This window comes from Petaurus breviceps, unplaced genomic scaffold (assembly GCF_028583685.1).
Source record: "Petaurus breviceps papuanus isolate PSGF00001 unplaced genomic scaffold, PetGlider_PUasm1.0 90792, whole genome shotgun sequence".
In the NCBI taxonomy this organism is placed as follows: domain Eukaryota; kingdom Metazoa; phylum Chordata; class Mammalia; order Diprotodontia; family Petauridae; genus Petaurus; species Petaurus breviceps.
Genome location: NW_027187347.1, coordinates 13143890 through 13164437, shown reverse-complemented (window position 1 = coordinate 13164437; position 20548 = coordinate 13143890). Strand labels below are relative to the sequence as shown.

Below are 20548 nucleotides of genomic sequence, written 5' to 3'. Positions count from 1 at the left end.
AGGAAGGAAGGGAGGGAGGGAGGGAGGGAGGGAGGGAGGGAGGGAAGGAGGGAGGGAGGAAGGGAGAGATCTTACGTGACCTGAAAGAGCTTATATTCATGTACATAGCTAAATATATAGATAATTAGTAGAAGGGAGAGAGAACATTAACAGCTCAGGGAATAATGGTTCTGTACCATTCAGTGACTTGTGGTATAGTTTCAAATTGTTTTCTAGAATGTCTCAACCAATTCAGGCTTTGCAAAGGAGGTAGTAAGCATGGAAGCTGAGTTTGAATGTAGCCAGGAATTCTAAGAGCCTGAGGTAAGTAAGGCCTATATTAGAGGCATAGGGGACAAACTGTGCAAAAAGCCCTCAGTAGGGAAATGAAATGTCTAGTTTGAGGAACAGCAAGTAGGTCAGTTTGACAGGAATAATGTAAAAAAACCTGACAAAGGAGGCTAGAGCCAGTGTTTTGAGGGTTTAGACTCTAAGCTGAAAAATTTCTATTTTATTTACAAGATAATAGGGAACCACTATTCTAGAGGTAACTAGAGGTAACAGTTTTTATGAGACCTGATTCATGTCACTGTTTCTTGTTGTATGACTCTAAGATTTGAATTCTTTGAGGGCTGGAACTGTGTTTTTGCCTGTTTTGTAATCCCAGAGTTGAGAGTGGTGCCAGGAACACACTAAATGCTTAATAAGAGGACAATAACATAAACTTCATAAACTGCAGCTTAGAAAATCATAGGCTGCTAGGATTGAAAGGTCTCTAATTTTACAAATAAGGAAATTAAGGCCCCGAAAGGTGACGTGAGTTGTCCAGTTATGCATCTATTTAGGGGCAGAGTTGGGATTCACTTCAACATGCATTTCCTGACTCCTTTCTCCTGGATCTTTCCAACACACCCACATGACTGTGATGCAAAAGCAGTGACCATCAAGGCCCAGGCAACAACTGTCTCTCTCTCTCTGCCTTACCTTTGGTTCTTACTTCGGGCCCTACGGGAAATTAACTTGTAGAGGTTATCAACTCAGGTTAAAGGCTTACTTTCTTAAAACCTTTGGGAATTTAATTATTAAGATTAGAATTTAAAATAAGGTTACTGAAGGAGAGAGATTCTGAATTGATTAAAAAATCCTATCTTCCTCCATATACACCCCCTCACCCTCATACCTTAAGAACCAACTGGGTCATTTTAAGAACCCACTGCTCACCTTTCCACTTTGTTTCTCCCTCCTGTACTTTTTCTGATTAAAATTAAATGAGTCCTCACTTCTTTGCCTAAAACTAAATGGTTAAGGCAAGATGACCCCCTGTTCTCCCATTACCTCATTTTCCTCTCAATTTTGGATATTGTAGAGGGTCTCTGTGCCTTAGCTATAATTGCTACCCACCCACCCTCCAGAATTTAATCTTCCTTTCTCTGGTGTTCAAGTGAGTAAATCCAGGATTCCATCAGGAAAGTATGCAAGGGCAGGAGAAATATGTTACTCTCATTCTCCCTCTCTCCTCTCTTTGTCCCAGAATAAAAGGAAGGAAAGGAAAATTCTCCAGGTCAGAATGGCAGGGGCTTCGGCTAAATTCTTGCTTCTGCTAATCTTGGAGGCTTCTGGATACATAGGGGGTTTAGTGTACTTATTAGATAATTCGGCATTGCTCAGGAACCTGACTAGGTCTTATCTATCACATTTAGTTTCTGGAAGTGTTTGGCCAAGTCATTTGTTTTCTCTGGGCCTCAACTTCCTTACCTGTAAAAATGTGATTAAGGGCCTCAGACACTTAACACTTACTAGCTCTGTGACCTTGGGCAAGTCACTTAACCCCAATTGCCCTGCCTTCCCCTCTCTAAAAAGAAAAGAAAATGTGATTAATGTTGGATCAGATAACCTCCAAGTTCATGACCAACTTTAATTGTTTATAATTCTTTCTCTTACTTGAAGAGTCTTTCAATACACCTGATTCAGAAGCAAACACTCTTGCTACCTCATACTCTCAGCTGTGGTTAAAGTTTGAACCAATTCTCTAAGGGCTGTTTTATTCTAAACTTAACTTCCTGTAGCATTCACGAAGATAGAGAGGTATGACTTCAGATTGCTCAGGACAGCCAATATTCATAAAGACAGCAATGCTGACTGTGAAGAGTCTCTTTGGTCTATAAGACAGAGATAGCCACAGATATTTACTAGCTGTATGTCTCTGGGCAAGTCACAAACCCCTGATTCCTACTCTGTAAAATGAGGACGATGATAGCACTTACCTCCCAGGAGTGTTGACCATCATGTACATTTTAGAAGGAGTTTATGTAAGTAACTTTACCTCTCTCAGTCTTGGTTTTCTCATCTCTAGCCAGCTGATGATCACATAGAGCTCTAAAGCCTATGCTCCTATAATTGAACTAGATCATGGTCAATAGCATAGAAGGAAAGAAGGCTTAGGAAGGTGAAAAGATCTTTTACATATGTACTTGTTCAATCTTTGCTCCATTTTCTATATACGTCATTGTTATTTATTACATGTAATATGTATTTTCCTGGAGTTCAAGGACGATTTTATTTTTGTCTTTGTGCGTCTAACTCCTAATTCAGTGCCTTGTAAAGCAGGTGCTTAATACATTTTTTAATTGACATGAATTATTAATAGACTGTAATGGCATCTAGCTCAGAGTCTTATACATATAGGTGTGAATAATAACCTACAATATACTCTCATAGTTACAACCTATAGTACTTATTGACCTTCAGATTATCTTCAGATTCAACATTTCTCTTTTCCCAAAGCTATCTTTACTCTCAAAGTGCCTTTTCCCTGTGAAAGACCCTTTCCAAAAATTGTAACATTCTTAGATGGACTGTGGTCTTCACATTAAAAAAAATAAGGCAATGGAGACTAATGTAGGTATCTCAGTGAGGAAAAGAAAAAGTCCAAATATATTATATGGCCATTTTGGTAATACTGTGAACAACATGGCTTTAAATATTAACCCACAAAGTCCCTGCATTTTAGGAAATAGAGGACATAAAAAGGGAAAGCAAACTGCTTTTTTTTTAATCAAGGAAAAGGTAACAGTTTAATTCTTTATCTGACATCCCAGAATTTTAACTTACAATGTCTGTTCACCTCAAGTGTTGGGTTTTAATATCGATTTTTGTTTCAGTGAATGTTTTATGTTTTCAATGTTGCTACTTCTTCCAAAAACATCGCTAGTAACCCATTCACGCTTTATCATTGTTTACAAATAGCGTCTATGCACTCCTATAAAGACTCCACTGAGATTCTCAAATATTGGAGGCCTTCCCCTAGATCCTTTGGCATTTATTATGTACTTCTAAGATGTTCAAGCTGTCATTATTTTATCCCTTGAGCTCCATACATGTTCAGCCCATCTTCTTTCCTCACAACGTATTCCCTGGATGATAACTCATGCCATTTCTTAATTCAAAATATCATGGATAAAATAATGTGCTACAGTTTGCAAAGACCAAATGCATCTTTCCTGATGTTGACCACAATTTTGCTTCTTTGGGGATTGTGGTGGTCTGTGATTTGCAGCTATATTGTTTAGCCAGAAAACTATTAATATTAAAAAGATGGGTGTTCATGTCAGAGTGGTTTGTAATCATTGAAACCACTGTACCATTTTCCAACTACAATCGGCTCTTGTTTTCTTCCTTCTGTTGGGTGCGTTCTGATCCCATCTCCAGGATCCAATCCTATGAGCACAGGAATAACAGACTGACTTGAGAGGTTGATCATCCAACTACATGTCATAGTCTGGGCAACAGGAATCCTTGATTCATTTTTTTTTTCCTAAGTGGGTTGATAGTCCAATCTCACCTGAATAATTTTGTAACTCCTTGAACAAATCCTGCGATTTTCTGAGATTTCATAGAATTGACACAATATCATTTAGAATCAAAAACATTTAGAAAAAATGCCTTTTAGGGGTATTTGCTCAGTACTGTGGCATTTTTGGGAAAGCAAAGTCTAAGATAATTTCTTTCTACATGTTGACTAAAGGGCTTGAAATATCAGCTACTATATCCCCATAGGCAGATACCTCAATAAATGCCTTCTGAATGATTTATTGTTATTATAATCTTAATGTTTAATTATTCATGATGATAGTAATTACCTACAATCCTTTGGCAGTAAGAGGATCTGCAAGCAAATAAGTAGAGTATTATCAGACATAGAAATAAAGTAGAACTTTTTATTTTTTTAATAGAAAAGTGGCATGGTGTGCTGAAGAGGGCCCTGGATTTTGAATTTAAGGACCTGACCATGTCACCTTGAGAAAGTTATTCAAGTCCTCTGGGCCTCATCTTTGTCATCTACAAAATAAAGGAGTTGGACTTGATGTCTGCAGTCACTCCTTATTCTGAATCCAATAATCTGATATTGGTTATTGCTCTGTGGCGATACAATTATATTAATAAGCTCATTTTGGTGTGTCAAGCATTTATTATTATCATTATTTAGGCAACTAGGTGATATAGTTGATAGAGCACTGGGCCTTGAATCAGGAAGACCTGAGTTCAAATGAGGCATCAGACTCTTATTAGGTATGGGACCCTAGGTAAATCATTTAGCCTTTATCTGCCTCAATATTTTTGCATTTGTAAAATGGGAGTAATAATTCCCGGAGCTCTTGTAATGATCAAATCAGATAATATTTGTAAAAAAAACTTATAAGCATTAAAATTCAGTATAAATATTGTTATTATTTTGTAGTTGCTGTTGTCATCTGTTTAACATGTATATGGCATTAAGGAAACACTGTTAAATGGTTTTAAAACTTTTGTGCTAATATATTATATCCTATAATAACATATTATCTTATAAGAATTTTGATCATGTCATACCTGAAGACAACTACAACTAGCAGTTAATTCAATAGGAATCAATTACTTATAATTCATTTTGGAGCACTGGATCATTCTGAAAAGAAAATGAATGAGTAGAAAACATGGAAGTCTTGATGCCAAATACATGGAAAAGAATACCTAGGTTAAAGAAGTATTAAATACCAATTCATGAATCATAAACTCATGTATTAAAACCAGAAGGGACCATACAGATCATGTAATATAGCCCCCTAGTTTTTAGAGATGAAGAACTGAAGCCAACGGCCATTCAGTGACTTTCCCAGAGTCACACAGTTAAATAAGTGAGGCAGAATTTGTACCCAGATCTTACTGACTGCAAGTCCAGCAATCTACCAACTATGCCATCAGAGATACATAATTACTTATTAGATATGTATTAGGGATAGTAAGGGTCTTTAATTATTATCACATACTTTAAAATAGGTTCTTGTAGTATTTACTTATTTTGCTTACAAATATGAATAGTAAAGCAACCCAAAAAAGTGTTTTGCTACTTTTTTTTTTTATTCAGAGAATGATATTCTTCTTGTTTTGAAGAAAATTTAAAGATCTTCTAGAATAGACCCATTCTCTACCCACAATTTAAGTATCCTTCTACAGCATTCTCAAGAGTGGTCATCTAGCCTTTGCATGCATAATTCTGGTAACAGGAGAACTGAAGATATAGCTCATTCCATTGTTCTACTGATTGAGCTGATAGTATTTTATTTCATATATTGAGTGAAAATGTCCCTTCCTGGTGCCACTCCTGTCTTTTAGAGCAACACAGTACAAAAATATTCCCTCTTCTGTAAAACATTCTTTCACATTGATGGATCCTAAGATGTTTTTCCTTAGTTTGCAGATTAAGTATTCTCAGGCACTTCAACCATTCCTAGATGATAAAATTTGCAGAGTCCTCATCATTTTGGTCGCTTTTCCTATATGTTCTCTACTTTCACAGGTGTGTCTTGATCAAATTTGCCAGTTTCTCCATTTAAAATGAATTGGAAGTGAGGAAGAGTTACTAGTATTTGTCTTTATAAACTATATTATCATTATAGAAATTATTAATGATTTGTGATTTTCTGCCATTGCATTATTGTGAATCACTTCAAAACATCATCATTTCTTGAATAGTTTAGCCTTAGACATAGAACTTATTGTAGTAGGATGATGGTAAAAAATTGCTAGATGCCTATGTCATATGCCACTATCTTTACAGTTAAATATTGTCTTTGGCATTGACTTTTGAGAACATTGGGTTAAGAAAGAGAGAGAAAATGAGCTAGAAATATAAAGACACATTGCAGACTTTTTATAAAAAATTTAAAAGAATACATTGTACCATCTAATATATAATTAGAAATTATACTCCCAATTCAGTATATTTAAAGTATAATATACCCATATATTAAATTACAGCTATCATTATGCTTTTAAAAATTTTTAAAAGCTTAATAAAAAAATGGAAAATACGTTTTGCAATAGCTACTCTTTTAATTAAAAAAATAAAATAATATTTAACCATCTTGGCAAACCATTACCAAATCACCAATTATAATATGCAGACAAGAAGTAATATAAAAGTTTTCCAGAAAATGTCTGATTGGAAAAAAGTTTTAGTCCCATGATAAACTGAGGCTAAGTAGTAGTGGATGAACAATTTGTATGTTGCACCTCCAACATTTTCAGTGTATCTCATAGAAGATTTGTGGAAGAACATACCCAAGAATCTCACAGGATGAAAAGATATATATATATTTATATATTACACACATCCATATAATAATAGATTCATTGAAATGTTGAGTTATAGTTATGTGCATTTTAAAAGAGATTTGGAACCCAGATTTGTAATAGTAATAGAAATAATGGCAGCCAGGTGACACAGTGTAAGAGCTCTGGCCCAGGAGTCAGCAGACCCGGGATTGGTTCCAGCCTCAGATACTTAACACCCACACAAAATAACTGGCCGTGTAAGCTTGAGCAAGTTACTTAACCCCAATTGCTTTAAAAAAAAATAGTAATAGAAGTAATTGTAGTAGTAGTTGAGGTAGTATAACATTTACATAGGGCTTTAGTGTTTGTAAAATACTTTGCAAGGATCTCATTTTATCCTGACATCAACACCCTGCAAAGTAAGTACTTTTATTATCCTCATTTTATAGAAGAGGCAACTGAAGCAGACAGGTGAAGTGACTTGTCTAGGGTGACATAGCTGGCAATTGTCTGAGTCTGGTCTGGCAATAAGGTCTTCCTGACTCCATGCCATCCTCTATATTCACTGTACTACTTATTCTCCTTCTTTTAGACAAAAGGAAACTAGAATCATCATTTCACAAATTTATAGCTAGAAAATGCTGTAGAGATGATTTAGTCCTTATTAGTCTTACCTTATTTTGTAGATTTAGAACCTGAAATCTAGAGACATAAAATGTCTTGGCTAAGGTTGCACAGGTAATAATAAGCATAGCCAGATTGAAACCTAACTCTTCTTACTCCATAGTGAATATTATTTCCATGATGCTTAGTTATCTCTCAAGTGGTTGCTTCAAGAAATTTCTTATAGGTCTTAAAACCCAAGTCTCTGATACAGGTGTCTAATGCTGTTCAACTTCCCATTGACAACTGGAAGTGACTATGATGCCAAAGAGAAAAAAGGGATGAACCATTTGATTATATTTGAGTATATAGACTTCTTTGCCTTATTTTTAATCAAACAAAACTTTTTTGTTGTTGTTCAATCATTTGCAGTCATATCTGACTCTTTGTGGCTCCATCTGGAGCTTTCTTGGCAAAGATATCAGAGTGGTTTGCCATTTACTACTATAGCTCATTTTGAAGATGAGGAAACAGAGGTAAATAGGATGACTTCTCCAGGGTCTCAAAGTTGGTAATTCAAGGATTCTGTGAAATAAGCTCAACTCTAGTGAAGTGATAGTCAGTTACTATCCTTCCTCAGTTTCTTAAATTGTCATTATATGACCCTTTGTCACAAGATGAGATCAAGGTATTAAGTAAAATTGGAGTTGGATGGGGTGAGAAATATTCATCTCATGGTGGATCCAAAATAATCTTATTTTACAGAATCATTGAATTACCAGCTTTGAGAGTTGTAACAGTCCTTGGTGGGCTTTCAACAAGTCAGCAAACTTTCTGTCTACCAAGGGCAGCTAGCTGTGTAGTGGATAGAGCACTGGGCTTGGAGTCAGGAAGACTCATCTTCTTGAGTTCAAATCTGACCTCAGACATTTAGTAGCTCTGTGATCGTGAGAAAGTAACTTAATCCTGTTTGCCTCAGTTTATCATCTATAAAATGAGCTGAACAAGGAAATGGAAAACCACTCCAGTAACCTTGTCATGGAAATCCCAAATGGCGTTATGACGAGTCGGATGTGACTGAAACAACACAAGAACAATACTATGTGCCAGGCAATGTACTAAACACTGGGCAGAGAAGAAAGCAGAAGACAGTCCTCACTTTCTAGGCACTCAGTTTAATAGGTAGGATAACATGAAAACAACTATGTGCAAACAAGATTTATACACAGGATAAATTGAGGATAATCACCAAAGGGAAGGTGCTAGCATTAAGGAGAATCAGAAGGGGTGAACATCAGCTACTCTGACCTATTTACCAAAGGAAAATGCACTAAAATGTACCCAACAAATGATGTTCAGCCTCTGCTTGAAGACCTTCAGGGAAGAACCTACAAGATCCTTAGGTAACTCATTCCACTTTTGAACAGCTCTAATTGTTGGGTAGTTTTCCCAGACTTTGAACCCAGTTCTCTAAAAAGTTGTCCCTCCCCCCTTCCCAGCACTGCTTTTTACTATTGTATAAAGCAACACTGAACACAATCTTCCAACACACTCTTCTATAATTTTTCAAATTAATTTATAAAATTGTGTTGCTGTTGGCTTACACGTTTCTTTGCTTGGCAAGGAGATCAGCTGTTTGCTGAGGTGGTTTCCTTCTTGTTGAATGAACAAATGAATAAATGAATTATGGCATGTAGGATCATGTAGTGTAGAAAGCACTGACCTAGGATCCAGAGACCTGTTTTTTCAGATCTGTCATTACATAACTGTGCCATACTGAGCAATTTGCTTAGTCCAAGGTGAGGGAACCTGTGACCTCGAGACCATGTGTGACCCTCTAGGTCCTCAAGTGTTGTCTTTGACTGATTCCAAACTTCACAGAAAATCCACTTAATAAAAGGATTTGTTTGGTAAAACTTGGGCTCAGTCAAAAGTCCACAGCCAAGGACCTAGAAGGCCACACGTGGCCTCAAGGCCACAGGTTCCCCACCCCTGGTAAGCTCTCTGTTTCTATCTCCATGTTGTGAAATAGGCTTGATCATGTCTGTCTCTCAGAAATGTTATAAAGAAAAAAAATGCAATATACATGAAAGTGCTTTGAAAATTTTAATGTCATGATATTGTCAATTTGGGTTATAGATTTGATCTTTAGATTGCCTTGCAACCATGAGAATTCACTATTCTATTGGACAGATATAAATGTTTTGTAAGTTTTAATTGTTTATTTTTTTCATTAAAAGCAGTGTACGAATAGTTGTTCATCCTTGATAATAGTTAGCATTTACATAACCCTTTATAATTTGCAAAGTACTTATATTTGATCTCATTTGTTCGTGCAACTAGAGCACTGGGCTTGGAATCAACAAGATCTGAGTTCAAATCCTGTTGTATACACTTACTATCTGTGTGGCCCTAGGATTCACTTAACCGCTGCCTGCCTCAGTTTCTTCATCTGTAAAATGGGGTGATAAGAGTACCTATCTCCCAGGATTTTGTGAAGATAAAATGAGATATTTGTAAACATCACTTGAAAACATTAAAACTATGCTATGGCTACATTTAGATATATGTATATACATATATAGATATATAGAGATACAGATATACATATATATATATTATCTATTATTACTATATTTCCATGTAAACTAGAGCTCAGAGATGGCTGAGTCTCCTACATATGCTGTGTTGATTAGGAGTCTATAAATCTTTCCTGTGAAAGAAATTATTGTTACTTAGTAACACCATTTAGGTCTATAACTTGATTTTGAAATACACCATCATCCTCAAGGACTTCTGATTTCTTCTTTATAGAAGAATTTCTTCTAACCAGGCTCATCATAATTATATATGACTTAAAGTTCTAGATAGTTCCTGGAGGTTCAGAGAGGTTAAGTGAGTTGGCCATGGTCACACAGCTAGTGTCAAAAGCAGGTCTTACATAGAGGTCTTTCTAAATCCAATTGCAGCACTCAATTCAAAATGTCACATAGCCTTAATATCTATGAATCTTAATATACAGTCTTAATATCTAGTTTTAATATGTCAAAATCTATTATGAAAGGCATCCTAGATATTAAGGTTAAAACAGCTATTCTCTTCTTCCCCTGCCTTTGCTGGAGCATTTACCCACAGGCCACCACTATCTTCTAATGGATATTTACAGGGAGGGAATGGTTTTTCAATCTATTTTCTCTATGCTAAGACAGGATCTTTTTTTCATGTACTACTCTGCAAGACCTCTAATGTTAAGAGAGAGTGAGAAAATTTTAATATTCCCCCTATTGAATTCCTAAATTCTATTGTCATTCTGTCCATCCTTGTATATGTGCATGTACATACACACACATATATATATATATATATATGTGTGTGTGTGTATGTCTCTGGATATACACATGCATGTATTGTCTGTATACTTACATGTATTGTCTGTGTATATAGAAATGAGTATACATACATGTGTACAATCAGGAACTGGATATATATCTGTGTTTGTCTGGATCTAGATTTATAGATATATGATTAGAAAGAAGTAGGTGACAGGAGAGAAGGATAGAAAATACTACATACAAAGCGTTAAATGTGATGCTTATACTATTTTGTTTTCTTTGTCAACATGTGAAAGAAAAGTTAGCTATGGTTCCATTTTCTTTTAGGTAGTATAAATCTAGGTACAAATAAATAACAAGAAATTGGGCTCTTCACCTAGGTGAAGTTACTTCTTTCCCATTATCCTACACTGAGCACATCCTTATTAGAACAGAGCTGGGACCTGTCCATTACACTACTCCATGCTAGTCAGATAGATTCTAGCAATAACTATGGTGGGAAATTGACAGACTACGGTTAGTGCTTTGGGATTTGGCAAGCTGATGAAAACAAACTTCTTAAAAGCAAAAGGCCCAGATACCTAAGGTAGTTCTTTCTCCAACAATGCACTTTATTCAGCTGTGATAAACTCTTAGCCCAAACTGGCCAATTTCAGTTGGGTGGATAAGTGCATCGTAGAATGCCAGAGTTAGAAAAGAAATAACTTTAGAGCTCATATCGCCCAATAGACCATTATGACATATGAGGAGGCCTTAGGAGGTAAAGTGATTTATCTAAGATGCCTACATGAAGGTAGACAAGGTCAGGACCTGGAGCAATATTCCATTAAATAAGGGACTATTTATTATTTACTTTATGCAGCTCTCTATGGTAAGTACTCCTGGAGATATAAAACCTAATGTAAGTGCTGGAAAAAATATAGAATTAAGACAGTTTTATATATGTATATATATATGTATATAGATATAGATATGTAATTCACATGGATACGTTAACATTGCACAAGAAAGGTATACATATGCAATATGTATGTACGTATAAATGTGTGTATGCATGCACACTCACAATGATGGAGAGAATGTCAAGACAATATGGTATCAAGTCTGAAATGATGGTTAATTATTGGTTGGGGGAACGAGGCAAGGTATTTATAGAATGCAGAGTGCTTGGAGGAGGGTAGGTCTCCAAAAAATAGGCAAGAGTTCAACAGGCAGAGATAGTTTGCAGGAAGTCGACATCAACAAAACACGAGTGAGAAAGCAATAGTTCAGAACCGATCTAAATTGTTTGGAGCATAAATTATGCATACAGAAGTAATATGAAATAACTTTGGAAAAGCAGCATGATACCAGATTACACAGGATATTACGCCTGACCAAATATTTTGAATGTTACTTGGCAGGCAATAGGGAGCCACTGAAGAATTTTGAGCATGTAACCAGAGACATGCATAAGAAAGATTATTCTCTGTGTGATACAGAAGATGGAGTAGGAAGGAGGAAGGGAATGAGCATTTATTGAGTACCTATGTTATGCCAACTCCTGGGTTAAGCACTTTACAAACATTTTATCCTCACAACCCTAAAAAGTAGGTGGTATTTTTATTTTACAATTGAGAAAAGTAAGGCAGAGAGTAAGGGACTTGCATGGTGTTGCAAAGCTGGTATGCTTCTATGGCTTGATTTGAGCCCTGGTCTTCCTGATACCCAGACCAGTACTCTATCCACTGAGCCAATTAGCTTCTCCGTGGGAATAACAGATGTGGGAAAATGTTTTAAGAGTTAAACCTAGATCTAGATCTAAACCTAGATGGGGCTCCTAGCCCATCGTTCTTTGTATTGCTGTTCAGGTGTTTTCAGTCATGCCCAACTCTCTATGACCCCCACCTTTTTGGGGGCAAAGATACTGGAGTGGTTTGCCACTTCCTCCTCCAGCTCATTTTACAGATGGGGAAAATGAGGCAAATAGGGTTAAATGATTTGCTCAGGGTGGCATAGCTAGTAAGTGTCTGAGGTCAGATTTGAACTCAAGATTAGTTTTCCTGGCTCCAAGATCAGCACTCTAGCCACTGTGCCACCTAGCTGCCCCCTTATGCTTTGATGCTGTCCGGCACTGTGTCTCAAGTATTCTCAATGTCCTTCTCTGAAGTGAACATAAGCCATTTGCTTTTGTGTTCTCAGTTCCACCAAAGATCTCCAACATCTCCTCAGATGTCACTGTGAATGAGGGAAGCAATGTGACCCTGGTCTGCATGGCAAATGGTCGTCCTGAGCCGGTCATCACCTGGAGGCACCTCACACCAACTGGTAAGTACCTCTCTGGTCTCTGTGAGAGTGGATTTCAAATCTTAAATTTAGAGGACTGGCTAGACACTGAACATCTGCATGACATCATTTTGGGCAAATGCTAATTGAATTAGATTCAGGTGATGGCCACATTCAAAGAATGTGCCCTGTGAATGATTGGCTTCATCTCTATTGCCACTCTGTATTCATATCTCATAAGTAGTCTTCTCAGGGTGCCTGGAAGAATTTGCAATATGATTAAGTAATGGGAGCCTGAAATAACCAACTCACTAGTCTACAATTTGGATTTCAAATCATGGCCAATAATTCAGGGAGAGAATTATGTTAAAAATAAGATTAAATATATAGCCATGTAATTTTCTCTCAGAGAGTAATCAACGGATATCCCCAGGCAATATTTAAAGTTTTCTTTTCATATAAACTAAGCAAAGTCCAGTTGGAGAATCATATCAAAACAACCAACACTATAGAACTTCAACCCTTGTGAATACAGCAGTAATCTCCCCAGATTTCCCAGACTAATTTGAAGACTCCATAATGGAACCTACTTCCAGCTGACTTTTTAGTCTTTGTGTCCATCCAACTTTGGTCAACATCTTTATGTTGTGACTAAATGTAGCCAATCCTCTAAACAGCAAAACAACCTTCTTTAAGCTTAGTATCTCTTTAATGTTATCTGGACAACATGCTAAATAGAATACAGAAGCCTGGTCATCTTGTTCTGTTATTCTTATGCACTTGGTGAAAGTACAAAATGTCTTGGTGAGTGCCCAAGTAAATTGGTCTGGCTTTGGCACAACCCCAAGTTGGTACTGAAGTATGGGTCGCGTCCTGTAAAGCCGCAGGAATAAGGGGGTACAGGAGAATGTTGGATGGGGTGAAAGAGGAGAAGTTAACTCATTTGAAACCCAGGAATTGGGGTATCATAAATCATGTTGGAATGGAGACTCCCAACACACACACACACACAAACACCTTATTAAAATCTGTCATTTAGTGGTCACGTGGGCAGAAAGAGCACAATTAAAGGCATATAGTAGGCACTTTATGCTTGCTAGTTGTCTGAGAAGTAGCATTACGTGTTGGTATCTGATATGACAGTGACATCAGCACTTTCTGGTCTGTATCCTTCAGAAAATACATCACTTTTCCCTGTCTCTTCTTTGCTGGACACATTATAGATGCTTTGCTCAATACTCCTAAGGATCCTTCCTTCCTGCTCCTGCTGTGTCCAGTATAGACAAGCAACCCGACCACAGAACATCTTGCCTGTCTTTGACTCTTCTGTGGTCCAGAAGATTTCCCCTGGAGATCATAATGGTTCTAAGATTTTGGTTTTCTCCAGAGTTTTTTTAGGGGTTCATATCTTTTATGGCTAACTCTGATCAACTTTGATGGTAACTTGAACATTGTAGTTGACTTTAAAAAAATCTTAAGATGCATCCTGACAGACTGATTAAATTCTAGGTGAGATCTACTCTGGATTAGATCTCACACACACACACACACACACACACACACACACAATGCAGCCATAATTTTCAATGACCCAGGGATTCATTCCACAGTCAGCCAAGAGTGCTGGGGATGAGTCACATCCAAGATCTATAGATTGATACACATTCCAAGAGCTGGCAGTACTCCATTAGCCTATTTATTCCTGTTTTATACTCCCAGATCCTATATTAAAATATTCCAGGATGCTGGGGAAATAACTAAATATAGACCCTAATTGAGTTACATACTACTCTAAGACATGCCAAACCAGCTACCAGCTATATTTATGTGTGTAGAGGTAGTTATTTATTCACTGTGGTGTGTGTGTGTGTGTGTGTGTGTGTGTGTGTGTGTGTTTTCTGACAATAAGTACTAACTCCCTTGGTCTAATCCTTTGTCTTTTTTACATCTTACTCACATAAGCACCTTATCATATTCTCTCATTTCCCACCCCAGAGCTCTTATTTCCAGTTGAGAAAAGAGGGTTTGCCTAGGCAACACAATAATAAACATGGCGTAGGGGGTTTTCTTGCTCTCCAAAGTTGGGAGGACAGAGGTATTCCTTTCACCTCTTTCTGCTCATAAAGGGGAGCCTTATTTGGAGTCAGCCACAGAAGATGCTTTACTGTCTTATATGACAGAAGAGCTGCTTGCAATTCGAGGTAGTGTGAGCAAGAAATCCAGCCAGCTTTGTTCAATTATTAATTGCTCCTTCAACACTACAGAGTGTGGCTGTCGTGCAGAGGAAGTGTACCTGTAATTAGCTCGACCCCACAGGGACATCAAGCCTTGAAAGGAGGAAGCTTTCTTGCAGGGTTTATGGATACCTGATTGCCTGTCATTTGATGACACTGAGGCAGAAAGAAAATAAGGTGTATGGTATATATCTTATGAGAAGAGGAATATTTATTTTCTTCCTCCTTTAGTTTCCTGCATGTGGGTTGAATATTTTGAAAGAGCATTTTTTTTATTTAAATATATTACAAATCATTTTGAGGGGACATAAAAAAGCTTGTAAGATGGTATGGAATAGTTTGGAAAACATGTAAAAATGATTTTTTTAAATGGGCAGAGTGGAATAATGGAGAAAACAGAGGATGCCTTCACTCAGAGGATGCCTTTCTTCTCTCCCTGCTCCTTCGTTTCTCTTTTCATTTTAAACATTCTATAGAGCGAAAATGGCATATCATGGATGTGGGTGTGAAAATATAACCTATTTCCCCTATAATTATGTTAGGCTTTCGTAATCCTGTAAGTCTCAAGGGGAAATCATATTACAACTTATATTTCCTTTTGAACATTCAATCTCCCTCCTGTGAGCAATCCTGGTCCTGTCTGCACCAGACTTTTGTTTCTAAATCTTTCTACTCATATCTAAGTGGAAGTTCATCTTTCATGTGAGCGTCACATTCTGTCAGAATTACTCAGGATTTTGCTGAAAAGTATTTTCTAGGCAGTTCATTTCTGCTAAGGTTATTAATCCAAGTAAGCCAATGAAATTTCTCCCTTTTTTCTCCTCTCTTGCCTGCCTGCTTACTCTATGTAGTGATGTATTATAATCTTCAGGTTGCAACAAGGTCGCAGTATTTGAATGTATGCTCAAAAATGGAAACAATATAGCAATATTGCCAGGGCTCTAGAAATTTTCTAAGTTCTATAAAGTAGTGCATTATATTTTGATGAGCCTAGGAGGGGAAGGAAAAACTGCTGAAAACTGTAGGTAATAGAGAATGTTTTAGGTACAATCCTCTTTTTACATTTTACTTTGTATGTGGAAGTGATTCTTTTACTTGTTCAGTTTGGAATGAAAAAAAAATTGAGAAACTACTTTGAGAGCTTAGGAGGGTCCCTGGGTCCCCAGAGATTGAATTGATTCTTTTTTCACCCGGGGGTCAGGAGCACCTATCCTCTAATCCTCTGGGGATTAGGCACTTCTAAATGATTGGGAATTTACTGACTCCACTAAAATCGAGTGTCCCCTTTCCATGTTTTTCAAAGTTTAAAGAATGTACCTGAGGTTAGCCTTAAGAAATTCGATTACTGTTGTAGATTCGTGGGCCTTATTTCTGTTTGTAAAACAGATATAGCAGTAACATCTCTAGTTCTTTGGGGATTGTCAGTGAAATTTCTAGCGTGGAAAATTTGTGAAAAGCAAATAAAGAAGCAAGCTTAGTTTAATTTTAAGATTTGAATCTTCTATCATTCAGTACATTACGGTTCCTACAATAACCATACTTTTATCTTCTGGTGCACATAAAGGAAGAAGGCAGTATGACTGCAAAGCTGGTATGGAAAATAAATGCTTGAAGGTCTGTGTTTCACGAAGTACGATCTCTAAGGTTGTTTAGAGTGAAATTTTCAGAATGTGCTTTGATCTGAAGACTGTCTGGGCTGTAGACAAGGAATCAAGGAGTGCAGAAGTGTCGATTACAAGTGTTGAGTTCACTTACTCGGTTCCAAGGTGCATTAAGTAAACACCTACTATCAGTATGGCACATTGTTAAGTTGTAAAGAAGAAGAACATTTGAAACCTACCCTAAATATTATTTTGATTTGAACTTTATATTTCTGGTGTGGTTTTTTTTTTAGAATTTTTGTTTTGTCCTTTTTGAAAAATGGGAAAAAAAACGAAAGAGAAAGAAAATAAAACGTAATATGTAATTGAGATACTAATAGGTCTGATTTCACTGGTATAGGAAACTCCTAGGTGAGGAATGGAACTCTATCAATCTTAGAGAGTCATTTTTTCTATAATGTTCATCTTTAAAAGTGCCGAAAACAAAGATAAGTTATATACCAAAGGTCATAGTCCATGTGTGTCAACAGCAAGACTTGGACCTCGCTCTTCATAGTGCCACAGTCCTCTCCCTGATCACTATGTCATGTGGCCTCAGACACTTAAGTCATGGATCTTAGATCTGTAGAATATATATTTTTCCTAAAAAAGTAAGACCTTCCCAAAATAGAATTCAATAAAGATTTATATTCATCTCTATTTTACGAAAAGGTGACATTTCATTAAGAGCTTGGGTACAAATCATCGTATTAGCCAATGATGCTAAGCTATTCTTCATTTCTGATTTTGAAAATCTTTTTTTTAACTCATCCACCCACATTTTTTCCATAGCTGCAGGGGAACTAATTGCAACGTCTACTTTTTTTTCCCCCAAAATGTAGACATTTTGTGAGTTATTTGTGTGTAAAAACATCTTAAGTTTATTTTAAGATTAGAAGTATATTTTTACCCAATTCATATGATTCCAAAATGGCCTAATCAAGTCAGCACAGACTTTGCTTCAGGAAACTTCCCATTGAAGCAAATGTACTTTAGACAGAATGAGTCCTTGCAGAACTAAAAGATATTGTGGCTATGCAATTTGGAGTCTCTAACATAAGCTAAAAGATCCAGTCTGATGCATATCAGAGGGACTGAAATCAGTCACACTTCCTCTCAGAGTACTTCATAGTCTATAGAGATATTAATACAATGTTTGCAAAGAGCATTTGACAAATGTTCCTTGAATTGTTGCAATGAATTTGGGCTAAGTGTCCTACATATGTCTGAACTTGCTTTGTTGCGAATCCTCTAGTGTGCTGAAAAGAAACTAAACATTTTGTAGTGGTCCTAGATAGGTATACTTTTGAATACTACAATTTTAACTAGGCAAAATAGAGAATAGCTGAAACAAACAAAACCAACCAACCAAACAACGGAAAGTTGGGGATTTCAAGGAGTAGAAATGAGGATTGTAGGTTTGAAGTACTAATTTTGGGTACCTTCATTAATAATAAAAAATAACATTTTCATAGAACTTTAAAGATTGCAAAGTTGTGAAGCTTAAAAAGCTGTGATGCAAGTATTATTAGTATTATTATTTCCATTTTACAGATGAGAAAACTAGGAATCAAAAAAGCTAAGTGATTTGGTCACACAGCTACTAAGTATCAGAGGCAGAATTTGAATTTACGTGTCCCAGACTCCGCATCTAGCAATCTTTTTACTGTGCCATATTGCCTTTCTGACCAAAAATATACAGGTCAAAATGAAAAGTAAAGAGTCAAAGGTCATTCCTTTGTTCTTGTTCAGTTGTGCCTGACTCTTTGTGACTTCATTTGGGTCTTTCATGGCAAAGATACCAGAGTGATTTGCTATTTCCTTCCCCGAATCATTTTACAGGTAGGGAAACTGAGGCAAACAGGGTTAAGTGACTTGCCCTGGGTCACACAGCTAGTAAGTATCTGAGGCCAAACTTGAATTCAGGTCTTCTTGACTCCAGGCTTTGTATTCTCTCCATTGCGCTACCTAGCTATCAGAAGATCTTTTTTTTTTTTTTTACTTTCTATTTTAAAGGTGCAAGTCTGGTTCAGTCTTTATATTCTCCACTCCTACAATGATCTTGGTTGAGGGGTACAGTCCTTAGAATCTGTTCCAAAGGCAAGACTAACAATTTATATCTTTATTCCCATTGTTGGGTCCAGATGTGTCAGATGATAGAAGAGGGAGGATAAACTGAGCCATCAGTCAGTCAGTGCTCTTGGATGGCTCTTTCAAAAAGTAGGACAATCCAGTCTTGGAGGGAGAGAATTATTTGGAAATATCAAATTGAAACTTTGCTGACAACATGCTGTCGACTTTTTTTCCTTTCTGGTCATTGCTTTCTTCAGAGAATGTTCTACAAATTCTTTTTGTATCAAATTAGTTCACCATATAAAGTATGTTTCCATTTCTGACTTCCATAACTGACAGCAAATATAACCTACTTCAAATTTGCCTTTTGAGAATCTTTGTATCGTTAAATGATACATTAGCAGAATACTTTTCACATTTGTACTAGCCATAGAAAAATTTGTGATACCTGACTTCCAAATTCCTCCTACACTATAATGATGGTATAACATTTCTGAGAATATTTTCTTATGGAGAGTCTTATCTTGGTATATCACCTATAGGTCCAATGAAGCACTGTAGCATATGTGAGAACAAAGAACCTGTCTAGTAGGATGGAGGTGCACATTTTCTGTCTTACAGCTGGAAATTCTTATTTTGGGAATCATTTCTCTTCATTAAGCCTTCCCAAAATGCTTTGTCGCCATCCAAAACTAGCAGGAGTTTTAATCTATCAAATGGCTATTTATTTTTTAAAGTTAGAGTAGCCAGAGAGGATTCTAATGAGATGAACATTATATTGCACTCTCAGGGATCAGACACCAGAAGTGAAAATATAGTCACTCAGTTTGTGATGACTAACCGTGTGGGTTGTCTAGCTCGTTAGAAATCTAGATTGAGGGCAGCTAGGTGGCGCAGTGAATAGAGCATCAACCCTGCAGTCAGGAGGACCTGAGTTCAAATGTGACCTCAGACACTTAACACTTACTAGCCGTATGACCTTGGGCAAGTCACTTAACCCCAATTGCCCTACCTTCCCCCTGCAAAAAAAAAAATCTAGATTGAAAAGAAAATTAAAAGAATGGCTATGAAAACTGGAGAAATTGGCAGACACAGGTAAGATAAAGATAAACAAGGAAAAAAATGAAGGTTAATTCATTTTCTTTTCTTTTCAGAGTAGGGCAATTAGGGTTAAGTCATTTGCCCAAGGTCATGTGGCCATTTTTTGTGTTAAGTTTCTGAGGCCACATTTGAACTCAGGTCCTCCTGACTCCAGGGCTGGTGCTCTATTCACTGTGCCACCTAGCTGCCACGGTTAATTCATTTTGAAAGCAAGAGCAAGCCACCCTAGTAGAACATGGAAACAGGGCTAACTTTATTCCTGACAAGCAAAAGAACCACAACACCAAAAAATCTGAAGAACACAATGGGCTTAATCTAATGCCCTCCACTTTGGAGAATTCAGAGAAAATTCATAGAACAAAACTTATTATAGTTTGTGAAATGGCCTAAATGATCAATTTGTTTTTAAGTTAGAGAAAACTCTCTTCCACCTTATTTAAATTGAGAAAATAAAGGAATTCTCTCTCTTATTCTATCACCAGCTCCTGATTCCCAAGACACACACACACACACACACACACACACACACAGGTTCTCTCCCTAACATGCACAGAAGAGAAAGAAGCGAGAAAATGGTAGGGGAAAATAGTACCCAAATATATTTCTTGAGAATTTTGAAATGCATTTAGACTAGTAAAAAGTATGTGGGTATGGGTGTGGGTGTGTGTGTGTGTGGTTGTGGGGAGAGAGAGAGAGAGAGAGAGAGAGAGAGAGAGAGAGAGAGAGA

The 20548-nt window shown here is 36.9% G+C and overlaps 1 protein-coding gene across 3 annotated transcripts in view; it reads left to right on the top strand.

The window, feature by feature from the left end:
- The window catches only part of LSAMP (limbic system associated membrane protein), an 836652-nt gene that overhangs the window by 557583 nt on the left and 258521 nt on the right, over nt 1-20548 (top strand). For all 3 annotated transcript variants that reach the window (XM_069069967.1, XM_069069966.1, XM_069069965.1), the window contains exon 3: nt 12690-12815. In XM_069069967.1, the coding sequence (XP_068926068.1) occupies nt 12690-12815 (126 nt within the window). The remainder of the gene's footprint in view (nt 1-12689; nt 12816-20548) is intronic.